Here is a 22,899-nt window from a genome sequence, read left to right on the forward strand (position 1 = left end):
TTAAACTGATAGATAAATTTTACAGGCAGCACAGACCACAGGTTGCACAGACCACAATGCTGCTATGACTATATTGCTAGAAGTACTTGAGCTTGGCAACTTAGAGCCAGCTTGGCTACCTTTCCAAAAACTGCTGTCTCAACAACAATTGAAGAGTCGACGTGCCCTTGCTTTTGTAGTTTGAAAACACAAAGTAATTGGAACAAAGTTTTACCGCAAAGTCCCTGTGAGCTGACTGTCCACCGAACTGAAGAGGCAATCCCATACTCTTCATAAGCTCAGCCTCTGAATCTAGTTCAACTTCTTCCTCATCCAAAGCATGATTAGTGTCCGCCTTTAATGTCACATTGCGACAACAGTTTTCTTCCTCAGATGCGCCTATGAACAATTATATTAAATAAACATAATCCGGCTTCGGTACTTATAATGCATCAGTCTGGCTACAAAAATTAACAGAACTGCCCCTTAAGTTTCCTTTTCCGCTTAAAAGTTTCCTTTCCCATTTAAAAGTTCCTTATAGATATTTGAAAGCTATTAATAGATATAGTGTTTTTCATCTCTTGGTTTAGCTCATCAAAGCAGCAATATTAATACAAATTTAAATTTTTATATATTAGCTTTTGAAGAAATTTAACCCAACATTAGCACTGGCACAAATTCTGAACTTTTCAATTGTGTCATTATTCCAACTTGATTGGTTTCTCTTTTTCAGGAGCATGCTACATTCATTATCCTGAAAAAGAAAGGCTAAATTTTCAGATAAGGCCTCAATTTCTGCATGCCTTTGCCCTCAGGATGATATGCATACACACACACACACACTCTTATGAAAAAAGCAAGCAAATGTAAGTAGAGAACAAGAGTGCATAACTGTCAGAAGAAACCAAAAGCTAATTTCAACAGCCAACAATAACAATTTCAAATACTTGCAAAGCAAACTACAAAACTGCCCAACAAACAACAGAAGATTTAATATAATAATAAAAAAAATTCTTTGTAGGACTTTTTTTGGCGTATGTCAGAACAATATCAAAATATGAGAGACTGTCACTTTTGTTACAAATCTTTTAAAACTAGGCTAACAAATGTGGCACAGTTTTACAGAAACATAATGTTTCTAGAATCTAATTCGTTGAGAAATATGTAATCATCTATTGATGATGACTACTTGCACTTCTGTCTCGTCTTTCAAGTAACATCATATAAACATAAAATGATAAATACCACTGACAAAGTAAGTACTGTATTTTGATGAAATTTATGGAATACAGACTTGATATGGCTTGATTAAACTTGAAAAATTTAAGATTTTTTTTTGGTCAGGATACATATACTGCCAAATTACCACACAGCACAAGGCTCCTCTTTTTAAATGATTATTTTCACCAGAATTCAGCCACATATCTATAAAAATGTGGTTAGATTCTGCTTCTTCATTTCATTCACATTTCCTCCATCTAAGCAGCACTATTCTTTCTCAGCCTCTATAGGCATTCCTTTCTGTTGAAACTTCCTCCTTTGAAATCAAGCTATTATATGATGGTGGAGCTGACAAGACAGTAAAGGAAAAAACCAGATACTAAAGGAATTATGTTCTGATAGGCATATGTAGGGAATTCTGCAGATGGAGCAACGGAATGGAATCGGATTTGCCAGAGCATGCAGTGTTATCATTCCAGAAATATAAGTATGCTGACCAAGAAACTAACTCCCATGGTCCTCATCATAGGCTCCCTTGCGCGCATGCAAATCTCAGTTTCCCTGTCAGGGCTGCCGCTTCTACTCCCCCTTTGGGACCAGCCCTGCTGCTCAGCAGATTAATCAGCAATACTAACATCCTAAACTGGGGTAGAGGCAGCAGGATGGTAGTGCTCCTAGACCACCACCTAGGATCCACAGACCCTCCCTTACATAATCCATTTTTGAGTTAGGGAAGTAGAAGTGATCACTTGAGGGCAGGTCAGGCACTTGCAAACTAATCCACTTTCTGCAGATGGGAGTTTTGTGAGCTGGTATGTCTGTGTGGACAGGAATATGCATCGCACTTGGTTTGACACAACCTTCCACATCAAGATTCTGGTAACCTGAAAATTATGTAAGTGCTAAATTATGATTCACATCTGCTCCCATACAGAAAGCAGTGAAAACAAGCCAAAAATAAGCACAAAAAATATGGGTTGGCAGCTACACAGTCCTACTGCACCTTAAATAACCAAATATAACTCACTTTAAGCATAACTGCACATCCTATCACAGTACATTTTATTACCTTACCTGTATTATCATTGTCTTCTTTGACATAGAACCCCTTTAATCCCAGTTTATATAATTTTCGATCCCTAAAAAAATGAACACACATTGAAGCAGATAACCATCAATAAATACATAAAGCAGAGAAAAAAAAAGGGAAACGTAACACTTTAAAGACTGATGAACCACGCAAAAAGCCTATGTAAGAGACGTTCAGAAAATGCTGTTGCTATGCAGAGTACCCGGGAATTAGGTCCAGACTCATGAAGGATTCCACTTAAGTCAAATTTAATGTCTTCAGTCCAAAGCTGCAGATTTCTCAACTGTCACTCAAACTCTGAAGCCAGCCCATCTCAGTGGATCCCTCAGTTAAACACTGACTGTATTTAAGATCAATGTAAGTAAGTAAGACTGGCTCAGCACAAATTCTGTCCACAGCTCCTATGTAGTTACCAGGTTTACCTAGCGAACAGAAACATCGGGACTCCAGGCCCCTGCTAAAAAAGGAGCATTGGGTTCCAGTACTTTCTCCAAAGATCACACACTCATAACAGGGACCCCTTGAGCAGGATCTCTCTCCCTGTAGCTGAGCAACTTGTTCTTTCTGGTCCTGGGAGGCTTGAATTCTTTGATCTGCAGCACATTCACTGTCAAGAACTGTTCATAGCCTGCAGCCACTTCTAGGGAACAGAAAATCCATTCTGAAACCCTAACGTAAAAGGTGACGCTACAGATTGAACAGTTTAACTGCAAAGCTGATGCTTAAACACAAGGAAAAATACCACAATGCTTGCATTTCCTAGGGTGGAAACAGACTTTGCCGGACACTACTTCTGCAAAGTTCCCGCTGACGGATCCGAGTGGTGAAAGACCCATCAGTTAAGACAACGAGCAGAGTTTCATGGCCTCTCCCGGCCCGGACGCACGCAGCGGGGGGACCCAGGAGGCGACCAGCGCGCCGCGAGCCCAGCCCGGCAGGCCCGGCGAGGAGGGGGGCTGCGCTCGCTGCAGTCTGTCAGGGGCGGGGGCTTGGGGGCGCTTTTTTTGGGGGGGAGGGGGCTCCGGCTAGTACTCTTCAGCGAACAAAATGCACCGGTCTCTTGGGGCACCTGTCTGAAGCCGGCGCATCCGAGCCACCCCGACCACGGCACCGCTAACGGCCGCCCACCCGGGCCCGCCCCCGCAGGCCTCCGCGGCCCGGGGCTCCCTCGCTCTCAGGCCGCTACTCACTCGACGAAGGCGCGGGAACAGAGGCAGAGGATGCCGCCGCCGGCCGCCCCCGCCCCCGCCCACAGCAGCAGCTCCGCCACACGTCGCCCCCGCGCCTCCTGCACCATGGCCACACGCCGCACCCCGCCCCGCCTTCCGCCTTCCGCCGGAAATGCGCGCGCCGCGGCCCGCCCGCCCCCCTCGCCGGCGCCCCGCGCCGCCGGGCGGGGGCGCCCGCGCTCCCCTCCGCCCTCCCGCCGTCCCCGGTCCGTCCTCCGTCAGCCGGCCCGTCAGTCCCGCCATCTGTCCGCCCGCCCCTCCGGCAGTTTGTCTGTCGGTCAGCGAGTGTGTCAGTCAGTCCAGAGGTCCGGCCATCTGCCTGTCCGTCCGTCAGTCTGGCCGTCGGTCCGTCTGTCAGTCTCCTTCTGTCAGTCTGTCCATCCGTCTAGCTGTGCGTTGGTCAATAAGTCCATCAGTCAGTCCGTGTGCTTGTCAGTCCATCTGTCCGTGCTTGTCCCACATGCATATATATGTGTGTGTGAATATAGGTACACGTGTATGTGGATCTGTATATACACATGCACGCACACACACATGCACACATGCATCCAAAGAAGGAGATGTGGTGTTAGCAAGCCAGGGTTTGTGGTAGCACAAATTCATTCTCACATATTTGATTTGGACGCAAGGCAGCACTGAAAGTTTCCCTGAAGTGAATACTTGCGCTGTGGATGAAACTGTCCCGCATTACAGCTCTGCCAAGCAAAGCTGGAGATTTAGAAAGCGTTAATGGATCAGAGGGATGCAAGGTTCACTGGCAGCACATTTTAGTTCGGTACTTGGGAACTCTTGAATTGGTTAGCTTCCAAAAATTCGGACTGCAAGTTGGCTATGCCGAATTACCTCTGCTGTGAAGTCTGGAAAATATACTTTCAATTTATTTTTAATGAAAGAGTAGTTGCAGTTAGTTCTGTAGTAGGGATCAACAACTTACAGCGCGAGCAGTAAAGAGTGATAGAGGTGAATAGATATTACAGGTGAAGTTGGAATGGTAGATAGCACAGCTGACAGCAGCATCTTCAGAAAGACATCTGTGAGGAGCAGTGTCTGCCAGCCACCATCGCATGCTGAACTTCACCTTGGTTGCAGCAGTTATCGCTGTAAGGGACAGTATTTCAGTGCTCCCATTCAGTATAATCCGTTAAAACACTTCCAAAAGTTGCTGATCTTTGGTCAAAGAGCAGCAGCCCTGGATTGAGGGTTCAGCCCCTGGCACCTTCTAGTGACCTTTTCTTTTCCCCCTGGACCTCTGACAGGTTACTTTGCCTATCTGTATCTCAGCTTCCTTAACAACAAAATGAATAATTGGACTCTTGAGAGCTGTAGTTTGAAATGTCTGTGTAAGATTTAGCTGTAATTATATTATTTCTTGTGCTTTCAATGACTCCCTAAGAGGAATATTTGCATTTTGATGGTGTTCACAGGTGGGGAAAGGGAGGGTGGGAAAGGACATTGCAACAAAAATCTGTAACAAAAGACACTGCAACAAAAATCTGGCAAAACTGGGAGTAAGGAACTGGGCTGGAATGCCTGAGCAAAACATCCTGAAGTAGTGTCTGGAGCAGAAGTAGTAAGGCAGTTAAAAATGATAAGAGAATGGAAACAAGGTGGAAAGCACTGGGAAGCAAGGAAAGGGATGAGGGGACAGAATGAGACTAGGGCAGGAGAGGGTGGGTATGATGGGGAAAGAGAAAAAAGAGATTTGGATAATGTACCAAAAGAAGGGATGAAGGTAAGGCAAGGAAAAAAAAAGACCGGGATGAGGAGACTGAGACTAGGCCAAGGAGGTGGGACAAAGAAGAGACATGAGAAGCACAGGTCTGAGGAGAAAGAGTCCGCACCTGTGGGAATCTGGGCTGGTATCCAGGGCGGCCCTTTCCCTTGCCCGCTATCCACAGATATCTGTGAAATGCCCTGGCAAAGTAGGACTTCCTACTTCCATTAGTGCTGATGCTGTTACCAGTTATCTGTCTCGTGACGGAAGTCTGTGAAGTGATTCTGATCATGCCAACCTTTCTGATGAACTCTGCTTCAAAATTGTTTCAGTTGATAGAATTTGTGATGACGATAATATGCTTTATCCAAAACAAAAGGGTACACTGAAAAGGAACACTGAACGATCAGGTCTTAGTCATCTAATATCTAAAATTTCTGGAATTAAAAAGAAAAAACAGCTTTTCAAATATAAAGGATGCAACTGCACTTTTCCTCACTTTTCCTCACTTTATGAAGATTAATTAATATTTGTAAAGCATTCACTGTTCTTTGTGCATATGCAACTGATAACAGCCATAGAGAAACTCAGAAACAAGTCAGTCATTCTGTCTTTTGAGCGGGATTTGAATAACATGCAGTAAAAAGGGCCTGGGTCACACTGAAGAAGATGTTGAATAGCTGTTCATTAAGTAAACATCATTGGAAGAGCAAAATATCTCAGGATATTTAAGAAGCTTTATGTAGAAAATATGCAAAGCAGAACTTGGAGGCAGAAGGACTGGCCATTCAGGTAACAGTGACACAACCAACAAATTCCATCTACTTACAAACAAAAATTTTAAAACTAATTGTATCCTGAATCATGCATGATCTTATGTCTGGTATAACCAAAATTACTCAGGGCTTGTCTGTATCACTCTATCGCTATATCACTATGATCCTTCAGAAAGATGTGGAAAAGTTATACACTTCTAGCATTTGTATGGGTATGCTTGGGTCAGCAATTATGAGACCATGTCACTTTAATAATATTTATTTCAAAACTGAAAAGGTAGTAAAATTAAAATCTTTCAATACAGATTGTTTAGAAACAGCCATGTGTTGAATGTTGAAAAGTTGAATTGTGGATTGTGAAATAGTTTGAGAATGATTCTACTTCTCATCTTAAGGAAAAAGAAACAATGTTATATTTCAAGTGAAATGTAGAGACTGCTTTTGCATAAGAACAGTATGGTCATTTTTATTTAATATCCAGCCCCAGCATCCCACTAATGAGATTACACTGATTTAAAAAGGTGTATGTAATGAAGCAGGTTTAAGTTTATGCTTGATAAGCAGTTTGTATTGCAGGAGAGTAATGGATTGCTTCACATTGACTTCGTTTAGGGAGGATATGTCCTTCTGATGAAATTTGAAAAGATTTACTTGATAAATACAAATGGAGCCAAACCAAATACAGGCTCTGTAGCCTACTCTGCAACACTGGTAGCAGCCCTCGCCTCAGCATGTCAGGAGGTCAGTGAGCAGAGCGCTTGTGTCATGCATTTCCTGTTGCAAATGTTTTAATTCCCTGCAGTTCAGCTTACTTTGCTTTTCTACTGTATTTTCTTCATGGTGTTTTCTCCTGTCAACAGAAGTTACTGTGGCATTCACTTCACATGATTGCCAGGTAGCCACTGTGTTTTACAACAACTGCCTCCTGACCAGAGAGCACCCTGAAGGGCAAGACACGCTGGCGAAATGCACACCTTGGCTGAGCAAAGAGGAGCAGGGCAATGGCGTGGAGACAGTGAGTTACATGCTTCTGCCTGCTTTCGTGACACTGGTGTTCCTTTCCTCAGTCTTTTTCCTGTCTACCCTCTTCAGCCCCAGATTGCTTCCCTCTTGTGTCTCCTGCTCTGAGCTGCTTCCTTTTCTGGTTCTCTGCCTCTCTCACATGTTTTCTGCTAGCAACTCCTTTGTCTCACACATCATGTTTGGCCTCAGCTTCAAAGCTCTTCATGGACTCATCTATGGTTATTTTTATTATATCTTAGATGATATTGAAAACCTCTGCTTGCCAGTGATCCTGGCTTTGTTGCTTTTATCCATGCTTCTCAGAATATGACCTTATCTTCTGACTAACTTGAAAGATGAAGGAAGACTAACTTCCATAACAGATATTGATGAAGCAGTGATAAATTGAGAAATGCTGAGAATAGTGTACTTACCTATGAAAAATAAAACAAAAGCAAATATATGCAATGCATATAAAATAGAATGTATTCTTACATTATCTCTTATCTACTCATGTAGTTCTGAGCTCTGATCTCGTAAGCACATATGTATCTTACTGTGCGTGAGAAGTGCTGGGCAAATAAGACACGTGTTCTTTGAGTCGAGGTGGGGCTTGCTATATGTTTATGCAATGCCTGATAGAAAAGACCTCTCACTGTTTCTTTGGTGGAAATTATCACATTATATACATATCTGTATATAACCAAATAACAACCCATTTATTGAAATCTTGTTTTATTAGCAGATAATAAGATAAGATTAAGAACACTATTTAAACAGAGTAAAATTTTGTAACTTACATGTTACAAAAGACAAGAATATCATTTTATCATCTTTCTGTAGTGGATAAGCTAAAAGAAATATTTGAGAGTATTTAACTCAATGTACTTTATTCTCTCTTAATAGGAAATGTTATGTAGAACTGAATCCCAAACTTGTGCAATTTATATTTTGGAAGAACTGATTCAGCTGGAGTACCTGGAAGATTTGTGTGCATTGGTTCTAGTTGATTCAAATTCCATTTATAATGCTTTTTGTATATTATGTTTTTCTGCTTGGTGTCCTGTACCTTCGCAGTCTTTTGCTTCACATTTACAAGAGAAAGAATGGCTTAAAGGGACGATATTCCAGTGAACTATGGGACAGATGAAGGCAAATAACGATGTGTCTGTGGAACTTGTATGGAAAATTATGGTAAGGTAAATGAGTTTTTTTTTTCTTTTAGCTTGAATAGAGTTCCTGATAAAGTGGTGGAACTGGACGAAATGTCAGTTGTCCAGTTGCAGATGTACGTAGAAGGATCAGCTTCAGAGACCCTCCAGTCCTCTGAGAAGATATTTGCCTTGAATGTTTCCTGTCTATAAGTAACTCATGTATTACTCATATCTTGCTGAAATACAGGTCTCTCAGGATTATATCTCCTTTTCATTTTTTTGTAAAGTCTAGAGCCCACTAAGCAGATGCTATCATAAGCTATTACAAGGTCAATGTAGCTTGACATATGGTTTTATGACTATGTGTATGAGAAATTTTTTTCTGTTTCAGAGTCCTCTTTGGTACTTAGATGTGAGTGATCTAGCACACAAAAAATTCCCATGTAGTAACATTGTCTCAGTGAGAATTAAACTCCGTAGTTCCAGAAACTTTGCACTTCTAATTCTTTTTCAGCGCATAACAATTTTTTGCTTTTATTTCAAGATACATTAAGCCATCTCAGCTAGATTCTATACTTTTTTAATGTCTGGAGAACCAAACAAATGTTTAAAAGGACATGAAGTGAACATCATATCCAGACATGTTAGTTATGTTTGTTAGTTCCTAAACTGTTCATTTTTAATTCTCTAGTTGCCTTTTTAATGACACCTTAAGTCTCAAACTTCTAGTAATCCTTTCATTATGCTGTAGTCAGTTAAGGTCGTTAGACAAATCTATGGGAGATACAGGTTCTTGCAGTCATTGTGCTTGCTGTAGCCATTATGGTTTCAGTTTGGTATTTGCAATTACAATAAAATAATAAATGTTAAACAGTAATCACTTAACTTGCACAGAAACAAAGCAAAAGTGTTTAGGAGAAAGCCTACTGAAAAGCAAGAAACAGCTTAAGAAATGCTTAGGTCACAGCTCCATGTCCTTTGATTCCAGGACAGTGTATGAATTGTAATTGCCCCTATTTTTATACAGTGATTGGTTCTTTTTCTGTTAAAGCCTTCAACCAGGCCAAACAAGCTTATGTGACATTTCACCACAGTGGAGAAATGCCCAGAAAACAGTTAACTGTTTTGTCGCATCACTGGGGAGTCCTATCAGTTATTGCTATGTCTTTAATTCCTACATAAAGAATCTGTTAGCTTGCCCTTTGAGATAAAATACAGAAAGCCCGGAAAGATAACTGGTAAGTTTTATAATGCTTGCACTATGGTTTTGACTGTTCCAAGATTCCGTGTCTTCTCAGGACCAACATGAATGCTGACTGTTAGGGCCTGGTGCCTTCAAAGCAGCTTTGAATCCTCACTGAACAATATTTAATTGGAACAGTACCTGTTTAGTCTTGCCCATTATCAGACACTGTTAATCTAATACCTCTCTTTCTTCTAATTGTCATCTTTGGTTTAACTTTTTGTATTTCTTTTTTGTATGGCAGTACATGCATTTACATCCTATGAAGTTACGTAGTCCTAGATAATAGACTAGACCATTTATTTTACAAGTGATGACTGTTTGTTTGCACTTTTGGAAGCTGATGATGTATTTTAAAACAGATGCAATCACATCCTGAGGCTGAGAACATACTGGAGACATCTTAAAACAGTAACTTTAAAGATGTGTAGCTTTAATTCTTCTTTACTGTCAAGGGTATTTCTCATTGAACTGGGTTATTTTTTATAGGTACAGCCTTATATGACTGTGCCTGTTAGGAAGTTTTGTAGTGCTTTATTATATTTCTGTAATAAATGTAGCTCTGATCAGTAGCAGCTTTACATTTCTCTGTTGCTTATTTTAATTAATTCTTAAGCCTTTTGCTTGTAACTTTTTGCAAGTTTGTACACCTTTTGGCATTGTGCAAGAGCCCTAGTCATAGACCGGGACCCATTATACTGGCACAGAATCACAGAATTACAGGATAGTTGAGGTTGGCAGGGACTTCTGGAGATCACATGGTCCACCCCCTAGCTCACCCGGGGGCAGCTAGAGCAGGCTGCTCAGGGCTGTCTGGTGGAGTTTTGAATAGCTCCCAGGACAGAAACTCCACAACCTCTTTGGGCAACCTTTTCCGGGCTTTGACCACCCTCCACCATTTACACAGTAAGTGAAAAGACTGTTTCTAATCTGAAGAGCAGGTAGAAATTGTATGTAAAGAATGCAAAACTTTTGTGGAGATGTATTAAAGTTCAGTCTAGGACAAAAAGTAATATCAAGGGAAGATGAATCAAAGGACATGGCCATAGGCAAGAGGTTATAGAAACAGTTAATTTTTCACCTCGACTCAAGCTGTGGTCAGCTAGCCCTGACCACAAAACAAGATCATATGGTTGAAGTAACTGCAGGGTAACAAAACTAATCTTAACAGATCTAGCCTCCCAAGAGACAGGGTGGCAAATTGGGGAAGTGCCCTTGCCTATTTGCAGTCAAGCAGTTTAATATTAGCACTTCAGTAATAAAAAGGAGATCTTCCATGCAGTGGTTTTCCTCTGGCATTGAACTTGTTCATGCTGAGGTTCCCACCTGCAGATGCAATGATGCCCTTGCTTGCAACTTAACATCTGAGTTTGGGCAAGCATGAGCAAGATTGATCTGTAATAGGCCACTTCCTAGGGCTTATTATCATCTTAAAACTTCAAATTATCAGTAATGTTATTATTTTCTTTCTGTTAAGTTCATAACAATTGTATGTGTATTTCTTTCATGCTATATCTTTATCCTATGTTTTTAGATTTAGTTGCTGTGTTTCATGATTAATATTTTCAGTAAAACTCTCCATTCTTGAGGATAGTTTGTTTCTCTGGAACTAATCGAACTGTCTTGGTTCCCAGTTTGTATGTGAAGATCTGAAAGCTGTAGCTGCATTTTTCATTTCAAAATTTTTGATGAGTGGGAAACTCTTATTTTATTCTGCTCTCTCTTTCTGCCCTCTCTTAGCCCATTAAGTATTTTTAACTACTTTAATTATAGCATGTATGTTAAAATGAGAAACTACAGACAGGTTATTCATTTGGAATGTAGTTCCCAGAATTCAACAGCCTGATTCCTGAAGTAGAAAGTGATAAACAAGTTAGAAATGAGAAATTTCCTTTCCTTATTACAAACACCTATTAAATGATGACCACATATAGAGAGCCGTGACAGAAGAATGCACCAAAATAATGAATTTATTTGGGATGAATATGCAATATAATTAGAAGACCAGGAACGTGCTTCTTGGTTTCTAAGTACATTTATCCTATGAAATGAAACATGTAATCATCAAATTTAAAGAGTGATTTTAACTTGGCTGTGATTCAGGTGTACTTAAGCTAATTTCTTACTTTTTTTTTAATAATATGCTACTTCCTTAACTAATAAGGGAGCGCTGGAGGAAAAACTTGCCCAGCTCATATGGTTTGAATCAAACCAGGATCAAAGGGTTTACTGATTTATTAATGACACATAATTAACTGGCAATCAGTGAACTATACATGCTGGATCAATATCAGCAATACAACAAATAGAGTACAAGACACTTGCAAAATGTTAATAAGCACCTACAAGTTTCTAACCATCCTTTTGTAACTAATCTCCCAAAGTTGTAGTTCTGCACACACGCATTCCCCCCACCCCACACACACTTCACACGCGGGGTTATTCACCTACGTGCCCCTTCTCACAGGCGCTGTGGGTGACAAGCGCACCCCTTCCTGGGAGTGCAGGTTGCCCTGTTTGCCCACCCGTCCTGTTGGAGATGGAGGACTCCCTCTGTACATGCCCCTGGGCGGCTCCCCACACTCAGCCCATCATCCCTGTATTTACACAGAATCTTAGAGAAGAATATCAAGCACTTGGAAAAATATGTAATATATTTTCCCTATGTATCTCTATTTAATCTGTTTAAACATACTATGTTGAGTATAGGTCAGAAACACTTTTTGGAAATCATATGAATGTTTGCAACTGCCATTTCTTCCAATGTATGGTGGATTTCCAGTCAAATTTCGTACCTACATCAGAGAGCCTATTCCATTTGATCCAGATATAACTCTTGAGGAACTAGCTGAGAAGGTTAGTTAACTCTCTTTGAAATTTGCTAGTATTTTGAATGAAATCTACATTATTCTATACTAAATCATCACTTTTCCAGGGCAAATGGCAAAACTGAGATGTCTTACCCATTTTTTTCTTTAAAAGCAAAGTTTCTAGTGGTACATCATTCATCTGTTGTATAATGATATTGGCTTCCTCCGAAGCCAACAGATTATGACTGATGTAATGCTATTGATTTACAGCTCCATCTTGCTTCTGGATAGATGTGTGCATTGTTTTCATTTCATAACTCTGCCCCTTCTTTCTGTAATTTGCATCTAGATTGCATGCTGCATGGTGTATTTTCTGAGTGTGCCTGTGGAGAATCAACTGATAAGCTGCTACCACCTGGTTTATTGAACTGAAAGAACTTAGAACACTCAGAAATCTCTCTTACATTATTTTCAGTTAAGATCAGGTTTTTTTAATTAGCCTAGGGATGTAACATCTATAGGGGGTGTGAGCCATGTAGCTGTCACAATCAGTAGCAGATGGGAACTGTAATGATCTATTCCAGGAGCAGAGGTGGGGTGCCACCAGGTGAGTTGCAAGTATTTTGCGTAGTATATGTGTTGTCTCCAGCACTGTAGAGATACCCACCTGCCAGTCCTGCGGCAGAAGCTGAGTGTGGGCTCCTGCCAGCTGATCAGTGTGCTGATCGGAGTGCCCACCTGCACCTCTGCTCACAACCCACCCTTCAGAAGCTGTACTCCAAAGTACTCCGTCCTGAATCTGTGGTGTGAGTTACTGGGAGAAGTGGCGGGCAGAAGCAGCAGAAAATAAAGCCCTGGCTAAATGACAGCTGTATTCTACTTATCTTATGTCCCTAACTGTTTTTTTTTTTTTTTTTTTTTTGTCTGTAACAACAAAAGTACGGAATATCCTTGTATTTTTTTCCTGATAACTGAACTTTTCAGTTCAGGGATATATTCCCCCTATCCTCTCTAGTCTTTCCTTGCCTCCTAGTACTTCATGTTTTCTGCATTTGCAGTATCTCCTAATTATGTATTCCATATTTTTTACTGCTTTTATGGTACAGGGAGGATTTCACATATGTAGGTATCACTGAGAATGAAATGGGTTGTATAAGATCTTGGGGGTGTCATCCCTCCAAACACAGCCCTCGCATTTCCACAGATTAGAAAATAAATCCTAAAACCTTTGAAGTGATGTATTTTACCTGTGTATGTCATGAATATAAACACTAAAGTTCCTGGAACAACCAGACTTACATTTCTTTCTTTTTTCATTTCTTAACAGGCAAAAGTGGCAGTCCAGACTCTAAGAGACAGACATCAAAAAACACCAGGGGTACTAAAAGCTTAGAATGATTTGATGAACATCAGAACTAATATGACTAATATGTTTTAATATATTGAAATATTTTATTGTAAGAAATCTTCAAAATTTAATGAATCGGTAGAACTTGTGACAGTTTAAAGAAGAAGTTTTAATTCTTTAATAGATTTATTTATTTATTAGATTTAGTTTAAAAGTATCCATTTTTAAAGTAAAAGTCACTGTACTTGCAGTTGATTTGCTCCTTTCTTTAAAACATCTGAGGTATATTCTCAATTTTAGACAAGCTTTTACCTTCCTTGACCTCCAGTTGTCACAGACAACAGAGGAGACAATGGACTAGGCCCAAGCATTTGGTGGAGGTCCGGAGAAATTCTGTTTCTCATTATTGCTTCTTCTCTTGCCTTCTATCTGAGGCTGCTTCTAGATAGGCCGAGAGATGAAATGTCCTTTCAATGGGGCAGAGGGGAGAAGAATGTAATAGTGAGGTTACACAGAGTGAAATTTTGATGCTTTCAGTTAAAGTCTTTTTCCATGTAACATCTTAAGGGTTTGCTGTATGGCCAGTTTCCATCTGTTTTAGTTAAACATCAAAAAGCCTGCTATCCATTTTCCAAAGAAGTGATACAGAATCAGACAACCTGAATCGCAAAAAGAGGTTATCACTCTGAATTGTGTTGACTGCCTGCTTTGAAAAGCCCCCTGTAAGTTTAGAAAGAGAATTTGAGGTGGCATTTGGTAGACCATTGATCTCATGCATATACTTTTCTGTTGAAGTTAATGTTTTTTATTACAACATTGTTGGCTTTGTTATCAACATTTTTACTTTAGCGTGAATTTAAATTTTGTAATGTGTTTGCTTTAAACGGTGGTTTAAGCAAAAGGTACTTTTTAAAGCAGAAGTATAGTCCTCACAAAGATGATTATTTTTTAATGGCCTGGGACTGCGTTCCTTTAGACACTAAGATTGAAAAACTTGTGCTAAGAAGGGCAAGATCTAAAGATGTTATAGGGAATATAAAAGAAAGGGCCGATTGGTCTTCTTTCCAGCTTCTGTTCCATGTGTATTAAATTTTTTACTGTACCTAGCATTTGTGCAGCAGGAACAAAATGCTTTTATCATTTAAATGTGTAGATGTTTTAAATGGAAAACAGTTCATAAAGACAAAGTAGATTTAGTGTTTTTAACATATGGTGTATGTGCTTGTTTTGCTTTTTATGAGACAAACTGAGTGGATTTGTTTTGTTCAATGGAACTTGGATTTTTGCTTGTTTTTTGTCCTCAGTAACATAATAAGTATCATTTTTTGAAGGAGACTAAATGTTTATATTTTGGGCTCTTGATAATTGAAAGGTTGAAATGTTCTTTTGGTATTGTGACACACAGATCTGAACAAAACTCATCAGTCTGACATGTCAGGTTTTTAACTAGCGTCACTATGGCAGTAATCAAACAGTAGTGAAGCGTCACTATGGCAGTAATCAAACAGTAGTGAAGCCTGCATGTGTATACTATACATCTGTAAGCCTCTGTTTGTTCTGGATTTTGATTTGCTCTGGGTCAGGCATGAGCAAATGATCAGCCAGAAATGCATTTTTTTCTGAATTAGGAAGAATATATGTTACTTAATAATTAAGTGTTAATGTAACTCATGTATCAGTGTGCTGTTTTGCTGAATTAGATTGTACTCCAAAAATTAGATTATGTTCCTTTCTGAACTATGTGTCTTCTCTCCCCATCACTGTCTTTATATTATATGATGCCAGCCCTCCTGAATAGCAGGAACACTTAAATTTGACTCTGTTAGAAATCCAGGTCCGACCCCACATGGGAAAGAAAGGCCCAAGGAAAACATGTGGCTTTTGCTGTGGTGCTATTTACATCTCACGGCAGCGAGAGCACCTTGACATTTTTACCTCTCTGCTTCCATGTATGCAGATTCCCAAGGTTAGAAACTGGGGTTAGCATTCCTCATGGCCCTCACAGAAGTACTTTATTTGGAAGGTGGTATCCATCTCAGCGTGGGTGAGATGTGCAGCTCACTGAAACAGAGACACCCAACAGCAGTGGTTTGTAGCTCAGAGAGGGCTGGGGAACGTGCTTTTGGATCTCGGTGCTGACTGAAGGAGGTTTTGAGCTGTGAGCAGGGAAGATTTCTCTGGTTGTTTGAGTATTCCAGTGTGCAGAAAAGCAAGACTGTACAGTGTGATAAAATTATCTACAGTTATGTGACCTTGCCTTTCTTTTCCAAACTGGAATAACCTACAAGACCCTAAATATTTGGCCAAAACTAAGTACACGCAAAGAAAAAGCTTTAAAAGTGCAAGGCAGAGATTTTAGCAATGTTTTCAGTCTCTGTGATCATATCCATGCCAGGGCAATAACATGAATTGTTTACACTGGAGCAAATATACTGAAGTTGTAGACAGATGGCTTGGATTTCATATTAAGAACATGGTTAAGATATGGAACACATGAAAACAAAAATTTTTTCTAGCCATGTATCCAGAATGTCCAGAAAGAAAAAAAGAAAGAAAAGCCTGTCTGTCCAGGCAGCTATCCTCTGTGTTGCTGCTGGCCCCCGGGGTTGGCGGTCACCATGACCGCACTGTTGCTCTGTCTCTGTCAGCTTTACGGGTACATGCAGGTCCCGCACACTTCAGTGCTTAGCCAAGCACAATGAGGAGACTTCAGCATTCAGGCTTGTTTTTATGGTTACACACTAGGCTCAGTGACTAAGTTTGGCCAGGTTTATTGCAAACAAACATGATGAAGAGTTAAGACATATATTCTTGAGGCAAGGAGGCCTCCGTAAAGCCAGAAGGTGTCCCTATAGCCATCAATTATCTCTAAGTCTTTATCCTCTATTACAGTGATCAGAAGAAGCAAAATTTACAGATTTATTCTATCCTTATCCCTTAGCAAGCCTCTGTGTAAATAGTGTACACTGACTAATGCTCCAGGGAGTTCTGCAGTTTCTAATGAGACTAACTCTTGCTCTCAGGAGGAGGTACAATATGTGGGAGCTTGACACAGATATAGTTTCACAAATGTGTATTGTGGCCTGCACCTACAATAATTAAAACATCAAACAGATTTATGAGCAGGTTGAGATAGAGAGGCCAATAATTCTGCACAGATGAACTGAAAGAAGATTGGGAGAGAGAGACAGTATGCTTCAGAGCATTCCTAAGTGGGATACAGAGTATGGCACATCTTGTTCTCAATTTGATCCTTGACTAAAGGTTGAAGGCTATTACCATCTTCATATAAATTGTTTGGTTGAGATGAAATAAATTTGGGATTAGCTTGGTTAGCCATGAGCACAACAAAACATCAGCATTGTTGGCATTTATCCTCACTGACAGTCTCAGTACATAATCCGGGTAAACTAAGTAGGACCAGAGAAAGGGCCAAGTGCTAGCACATGATCGTGGATTTTGTTTAAATGCTAGTATGCTCCCTGGCACAAGGGCCAAGGCCACCAGCAGCCTCTGAGACGCTGCTGGGCACAGCCTGGGGCAGCGCTGGGCAGCAGCTGCTCCCGATGGGCAGCGTGGACGGGGCGCCCTGCTCTTGAGGGGAGAAGAGCTTAGTCCCAAGGACATTGAGATTACTTGCCTAAGTAGAGGCATTCTCCTGTTTTATTTGCTAATATAGACACAGCGGAGAGGCTGAATTATATGTCCCTTCTGGTGCATCTTGCAGATCTTTGTTAAAGCGCAAGTAAAGGGAAGCTTGTGCTGCCACTGTGTTTGCCGAACATATTATATAGTGTGAAAAGAAAATAGCTGTGGCTTCCAGGCTGCCAATCTGTTTTTGAATCCCACAAATAATGAAGAACCTTCAGATGTCTTATTGAAAACAATACAACAATTTCACATGTGTGTGTATACATATGTATGTGTATATATAAAAATATGAACTACACAGCAGCCATCACCTCGCTAAAATCTGTGAGAAAACTCCCACTGACTTCAAATGGAAGTAGTGCAAGTCGCAAATACGGATTACCTTTTACCTACAAGGTGAAGCCCTGACTTGTTAGAGCAGTTAATTCTGTCATCAGAGTACCTGAGAAAGAGGAATAAATAAGATGAGAATTAATAATAAATAGGGGTAGCACAATTAGCACAGAGGAAAGAATTTGCAGTCAAACAGTAATGCTAATCCTGATAACAAAAACAGATATATAAAAAGAAAGCGGTTTCACGCATGAAATAAAATCCTCATTTTATTGGGCAATGTCCAGAGGTGACAGTCACAGACCAGAAAAGACATATATGAAACTATTGTCTTATTTCACATTTGGGAAAAAATATCAGAAGAAAGCTCTAGAAGAAAACTCATTAAAGAACAAAGTAGAAGAGAAATCAATTTAGTCATGGTTTGCAATGACAATATACACAAATCAGGTTTGTACGTCTGATGTGATAAATGTAGAGAGAGTAGCATAACCGTGAATAATAGGAATTCTACCAGTCCCTGTTGTCATGCTGATACGTCCGTGGACAGCAAGTGTGGATAATACCAGCCTCCAAATAAACAAGTCAAAAGCTTAACTACAGGAGTTTTGTCATGTATTGCTTCACCTCTGTTAAAGGCCTCAGTTCCATCTTGAGGCCCAGGGCTCGAAGCCAATGCACGTGACTTTGCCAGGGATCCTGCAGTGACCGTCCTGCTGCCGTGCCGGGGGCTCCGGTCTTTGCTGCATGCAGGTCTCCTCCTCCCCGGCAGAGCCCGGTGTCGTCACCGCCGTGGCACTCGCCCCTGCCGCGGGTGGCCCGGGAGCTCGCTCTCCCTTCCCCTGGGTGCCGTGCCAAAGGCAGGTGCATCTTTCAGCATTTTAAGAAAATAGAACACACAGTGAATTAACCTGATGCCAAAAAGAAAGAAAAGCCACAGCAAAGCACACCACAAAATAAAAATAAACCCAACAAGCACACAGGAGGTAGGGAGGGAGATCAGAACACATTTACAAGAGACAGAAAACATAAATGTGGAACAGAGAGACACAGCAGCCATGAGGAATAAGACTGAACACTGGGTAGAGACAGAGAGAAACTGCTTTCAAGTATAGATGGAGAGACATATACATAAAAGGCAGAAACAGATACTGTAGTTTTTGTCAGACTAGAGAGAAGGGATATACTAGACCCAGTACCGAGGGGGTTTAGGTAAGAGGAGAACGGGTGCTTTATTTGGGCTGTGGTATTTCATTATTCTGGGATCTCAGGAGCAGAACAAGGAATAATAAATTATGTTCAAGTAATAGAAGAACTTTTTCTTTTAGATATGTATGATGTATAAACAGATTTTAAAGGAGCTATGAAAACATGACAGTCTTTTTCAGAGTCACTTTAAGTCATCCTTTTGAGGTTTGGGAGAGTTTCTGAGTAGAAGATAATAAATAATTCATACAGAGTTATGAAACTAAGCAAGAAACTACCAACATCTCATTTTCAAATTAATTTGTCAATGACATCTTAAAGAAATCAATTTAAAAATGCATGTCAATTCCTTTTGCTTATTCTTGCTTATTCTTTCCATATTCAGGCAAGATGATTCTGGCAGATAAAAGCATGGAAGCTGGAAGATGGAGCATTTCTAGATTATCAGAAGCATTTCACATCAGGACACTGGAAAGAAAGGAAATTAGGAACTGTACTATAGTTTCTGTACATGGCTGTAATGGAAATGAAATAGTGGCAGAAGGGTTGGATTAAGAACATGAGACAATATTTGCCCCAGTGTGAGAGGTTCTTTATCAGAATGGAGTAACGGTGTATTTGCACAATGTATTCATCAAATAAGTCAAGTACTGACCAAGTAACTTAATCAGTACCTACTGCGATGGCATGCTGCTTTTTATAGCTTTGAAAAACAGAGTTAATGCAAATAGAAAATGTGTTTATCTGGAGTGTCTGTATGCTCTGTGAAAGAAAAAAATAAGCGCATTGTGAGCACCGAACTTACACTGAACTGCACCTTTACTGGCTCCGCTCTGGCTCTTACAGCAAACAGCTGAGTTTCCCACCCACCTCACGTTTCTCCTAGAAACTGTCAGCAGTAAAACAGCAACTACCGAAGGGTGAAGCACTAGGAGGCTTCAGAGCAGACACCCTGTTTGGCGAAGGGAGGCTGGCGGGGGCTCAGAGGTCCCCCTGCTCCACCATTCATTCAGTTCACGTTTTGGAGGTGAATCATAGCAGTGTCTCTCTGCAGAAGACCTGTGCAGGAATAAGGGCTGATGAGCTTCACAGTGACTTTTATTCCAGTCTAACCTTGATTTCCAAAAAAGGACGGATTTTTTGCAGGATCAGTAGAAGGACTGCCTCGATAGCTCAGTAGCTCTCTTTACCACTCCTCCAGCCGCCTGGGTGAGTGGCTGAAGCACCAGCGGAAGCAAGCAGAGAGCAGGGAGGTAGGGGAGTGCTGAGGAGGAAGAACAGCTCATACTGAGAGGAGGAAGGGACACGAGCAACCAGAGCTAGGTGTGAAATGGGGACAGCCAGCTGCCCAGACCTGCTCCCCGCTGCCTCTCTTTCCACACGATGCCACGGAGGGCACCTGTTGAGCAAGTTGCTCCCTGCCCCAGGATACCAGCTCTGCCCCAGCTCTCGCAGCCCCCACGCATGAGGCAGCTGCCCCGGCTCTCTCCCGCTGGTCAGGCTTTGGCTGCCAGGGTGCCTGCTTCCAGCAGCTGTGGTTACTGAGTGCAGGAGCTGCTAAGAGACTTTTTGGCCTCTCCCTTCTAAAGCTTTTTTTTTGTGAATACGAGAAAGGTTTATTACAGTGATGAGCATGTGGGAATTTTTTGTTGGTTGAGTAGAAAGGAAGTGGTTGGGGCAACAGGTGAAAAAAAGAGAGGCCGTGGCCCTTGGTCTGCTTCAAAGGCATAAGCAAGGGCCTTTAAAGAAGAGGAAAGACCTGAGATTAAAGCAGGATCTTTTACACAATGTGTTAGTATCATGGGATGCTCTAGGCAAGGTATCGTTGAAATCTATGGTATCGGGTACAAAAGAATGACATCTCAATGAATTTGGGAAATGTCAGCTGTAACATGAGCTAATATAAAAGCATGCAAGTGACATACTGCTAATCCTCAGGGATTCATCTGTAAGTGATGAGAGACTGGACTACTGAACTGATATTTTAGAAGCAAATAAATCACCCCTGAGCAGACTGCTCTGGAAATAGCCTCTTCCTGACATTCCAATTAATGTTGCAAGAAATCCCATGGTGGCCAGGCTGGAACGAGAGGAGATAAAAAGCCAGATCAGCTGCACAATGTAGCACTTTGCAATTTTATTTTCCTTCCAAACCAGTTCTGTGCGTACAGATGCTTCATTTTTAGCACTTAAAAAAAAAATCCCAGTAAGTGATGTTCCACCATGGAGTTCACTCAGCTCCACAGCTGTCGTCAGCGGGACGACAGCCTGTCGGTACTGCTTAGGTCAACTACTGAAGTAGCATGGGTGGATTGTAGGTCTCTACAAGCATGAGGAGTTCTGCCAATGATTTTCAAAGGTATTGGCTGGCAGTAGACTAATGCTGGGTGTTCCTACAACATTTGCAGGGAAATGATTATACTGTTATACTACTATACTACTGTTTATCTGCTCCCTCTGTGGTTCATTATCCCAACTCCTTTAGCCTGTCAAAGCCTTAGCTTCGTTCTGTTATTACCTCTCACTTCCTTTTTTTCATCTAACATGTCTTCATCCCCCCCCTTCTTAGCACAGTAAATCCTACTATTTAGTAATTACATTCTCAGATGTAATCTCTCTAACTCTGTTACCAGTCCTAGGCTCCTTCCCAGGTTGCTCCCATTCTCACTGTTTCTGAAAAAAAACACCTGCAGGAGAACTGTACAGCTTTGAACCTGCTGTCAGTAAGTTAACCCCCCCCACCCCGCCCCCGACAAAACAGCTTATTGTGCAGGCCCCTGTCAGGTAACCTGCTGTCATGAAAAACTGCTTCGGAATATTCGTTTGTTTTTGTTAGGAGACTGATTTTAAAGAAATCTCCACTTGAAATTTCCAAATTAATATTTTTGCGGGTTAGAGGGACATATGTATTCTGCTACTTATTTTAAACTAGACCTGGTCAGAAAATAGCCTTTCAGTTCTACAGCTTATTTATTTATTTATTTATTTATTCATTTCACTTTTTCTCTTGACTTGGGGACAAACATTCTAAAAACCACAATCTTTTGCTGATGTGGAAGTCCATAGTATTTCATTTCAAATACTCAAATAGACCAAAATGTTTTCAAAGCCAAATACACTTCCAAACACTCTAGTAGTCCAGAGTAATGTAAAGCTTGTTTAAAAGTGTGTCCAAAAAAAAAAAAAAAAAAGGCTTCCTGGAAGCCTGGACTCCCCTGTGCCCTGAAATCTGCTTGGCTGGGATAGAGAAGCTGTCAAGAGACCAGGTGGATTTCTTTCAAAATTCCTTCAAATTTCCAGAATACTTTTGTCTTTTAGAACTTGTATTTTCTGAAGAAAAAACATTGTCAGAAATTTTATTTCCTATCATTTCTATTTAATATATTAAACAATATTTAAAGTGTGACTATGACTTCTTTGAAAGTACCTTTTTATTATAAAAATAAAAATAATTTCTAATCTTCACTCTAGGTTTTTATTAGGAATTAAATGTGAAGAAATTTTTTCTGGCAATATAATTTTTTGTACAAAAGGGTCTGTCCTGTATCATCCAGTTATTCTCTCTCCTTCTAGGGGAAACAGTTACGAGGTATTCCTCTGGAAGAGTATTTCTGTGAGCTGGCAGAAGCCTATGCATCAGCTGAATGTTGCTGAAATGGCAACAAACCCAAGAGGCTGGAGAGCCCTTTTCGGACTGTAACTTGTCAGACTTCTCCTTTGTACACTTCAGAAGATGCTGGGGGAAGTCTTGGAGTTCTTGATTCTTGAGCTGAAAATTGAAAGTCTGATCTTACCTGAGGTTTCAATTTCTGCCCAGTAGGAAATGAGAGTCCCAGTGCTATCCAGAACAAGAAAACAAACAAAAAAACCCCCCAAAAAACAAAATTACCATAGATAAAATGCTTTTCTTTACCAATTTTCCTTTTCTTTTTTTTAAAAAAAAGGAATCTGAAACTTCGGAGGAGTATTTTGCTTTTAGAGTTGCCTTTATTATTAGAAGCCTTCTTTTGTTTCTACATTTCTGAATTTGTGTGTAAATTTCTTCTTTAGTCACTTTACTCATTGGACATGTGTGTGCAAGCTTGCTGTTTTTTAACTATGACGATCAGAGAAATGAAACATGAATTTTAATTTTAATAAATG

General features: G+C 40.6%; 1 protein-coding gene across 1 annotated transcript in view; it reads right to left on the reverse strand.

The window, feature by feature from the left end:
- Positions 1–3,629, reverse strand: part of TGS1 (trimethylguanosine synthase 1) — a 28,843-nt gene extending 25,214 nt beyond the window's left edge. Inside the window, exons 1-3 of the mRNA XM_064507529.1 lie at positions 3,481–3,629; positions 2,275–2,339; positions 215–378 (exon numbers count right to left, since the gene is read on the reverse strand). Coding sequence (XP_064363599.1) covers positions 215–378; positions 2,275–2,339; positions 3,481–3,587 — 336 coding nt within the window. The 5' untranslated portion in view covers positions 3,588–3,629. The remainder of the gene's footprint in view (positions 1–214; positions 379–2,274; positions 2,340–3,480) is intronic.
- Positions 3,630–22,899: the final 19,270 nt, after the last annotated feature.

The sequence above is a fragment of the Dromaius novaehollandiae genome, chromosome 2 (genome assembly GCF_036370855.1).
Source record: "Dromaius novaehollandiae isolate bDroNov1 chromosome 2, bDroNov1.hap1, whole genome shotgun sequence".
Lineage (NCBI taxonomy): Eukaryota > Metazoa > Chordata > Aves > Casuariiformes > Dromaiidae > Dromaius > Dromaius novaehollandiae.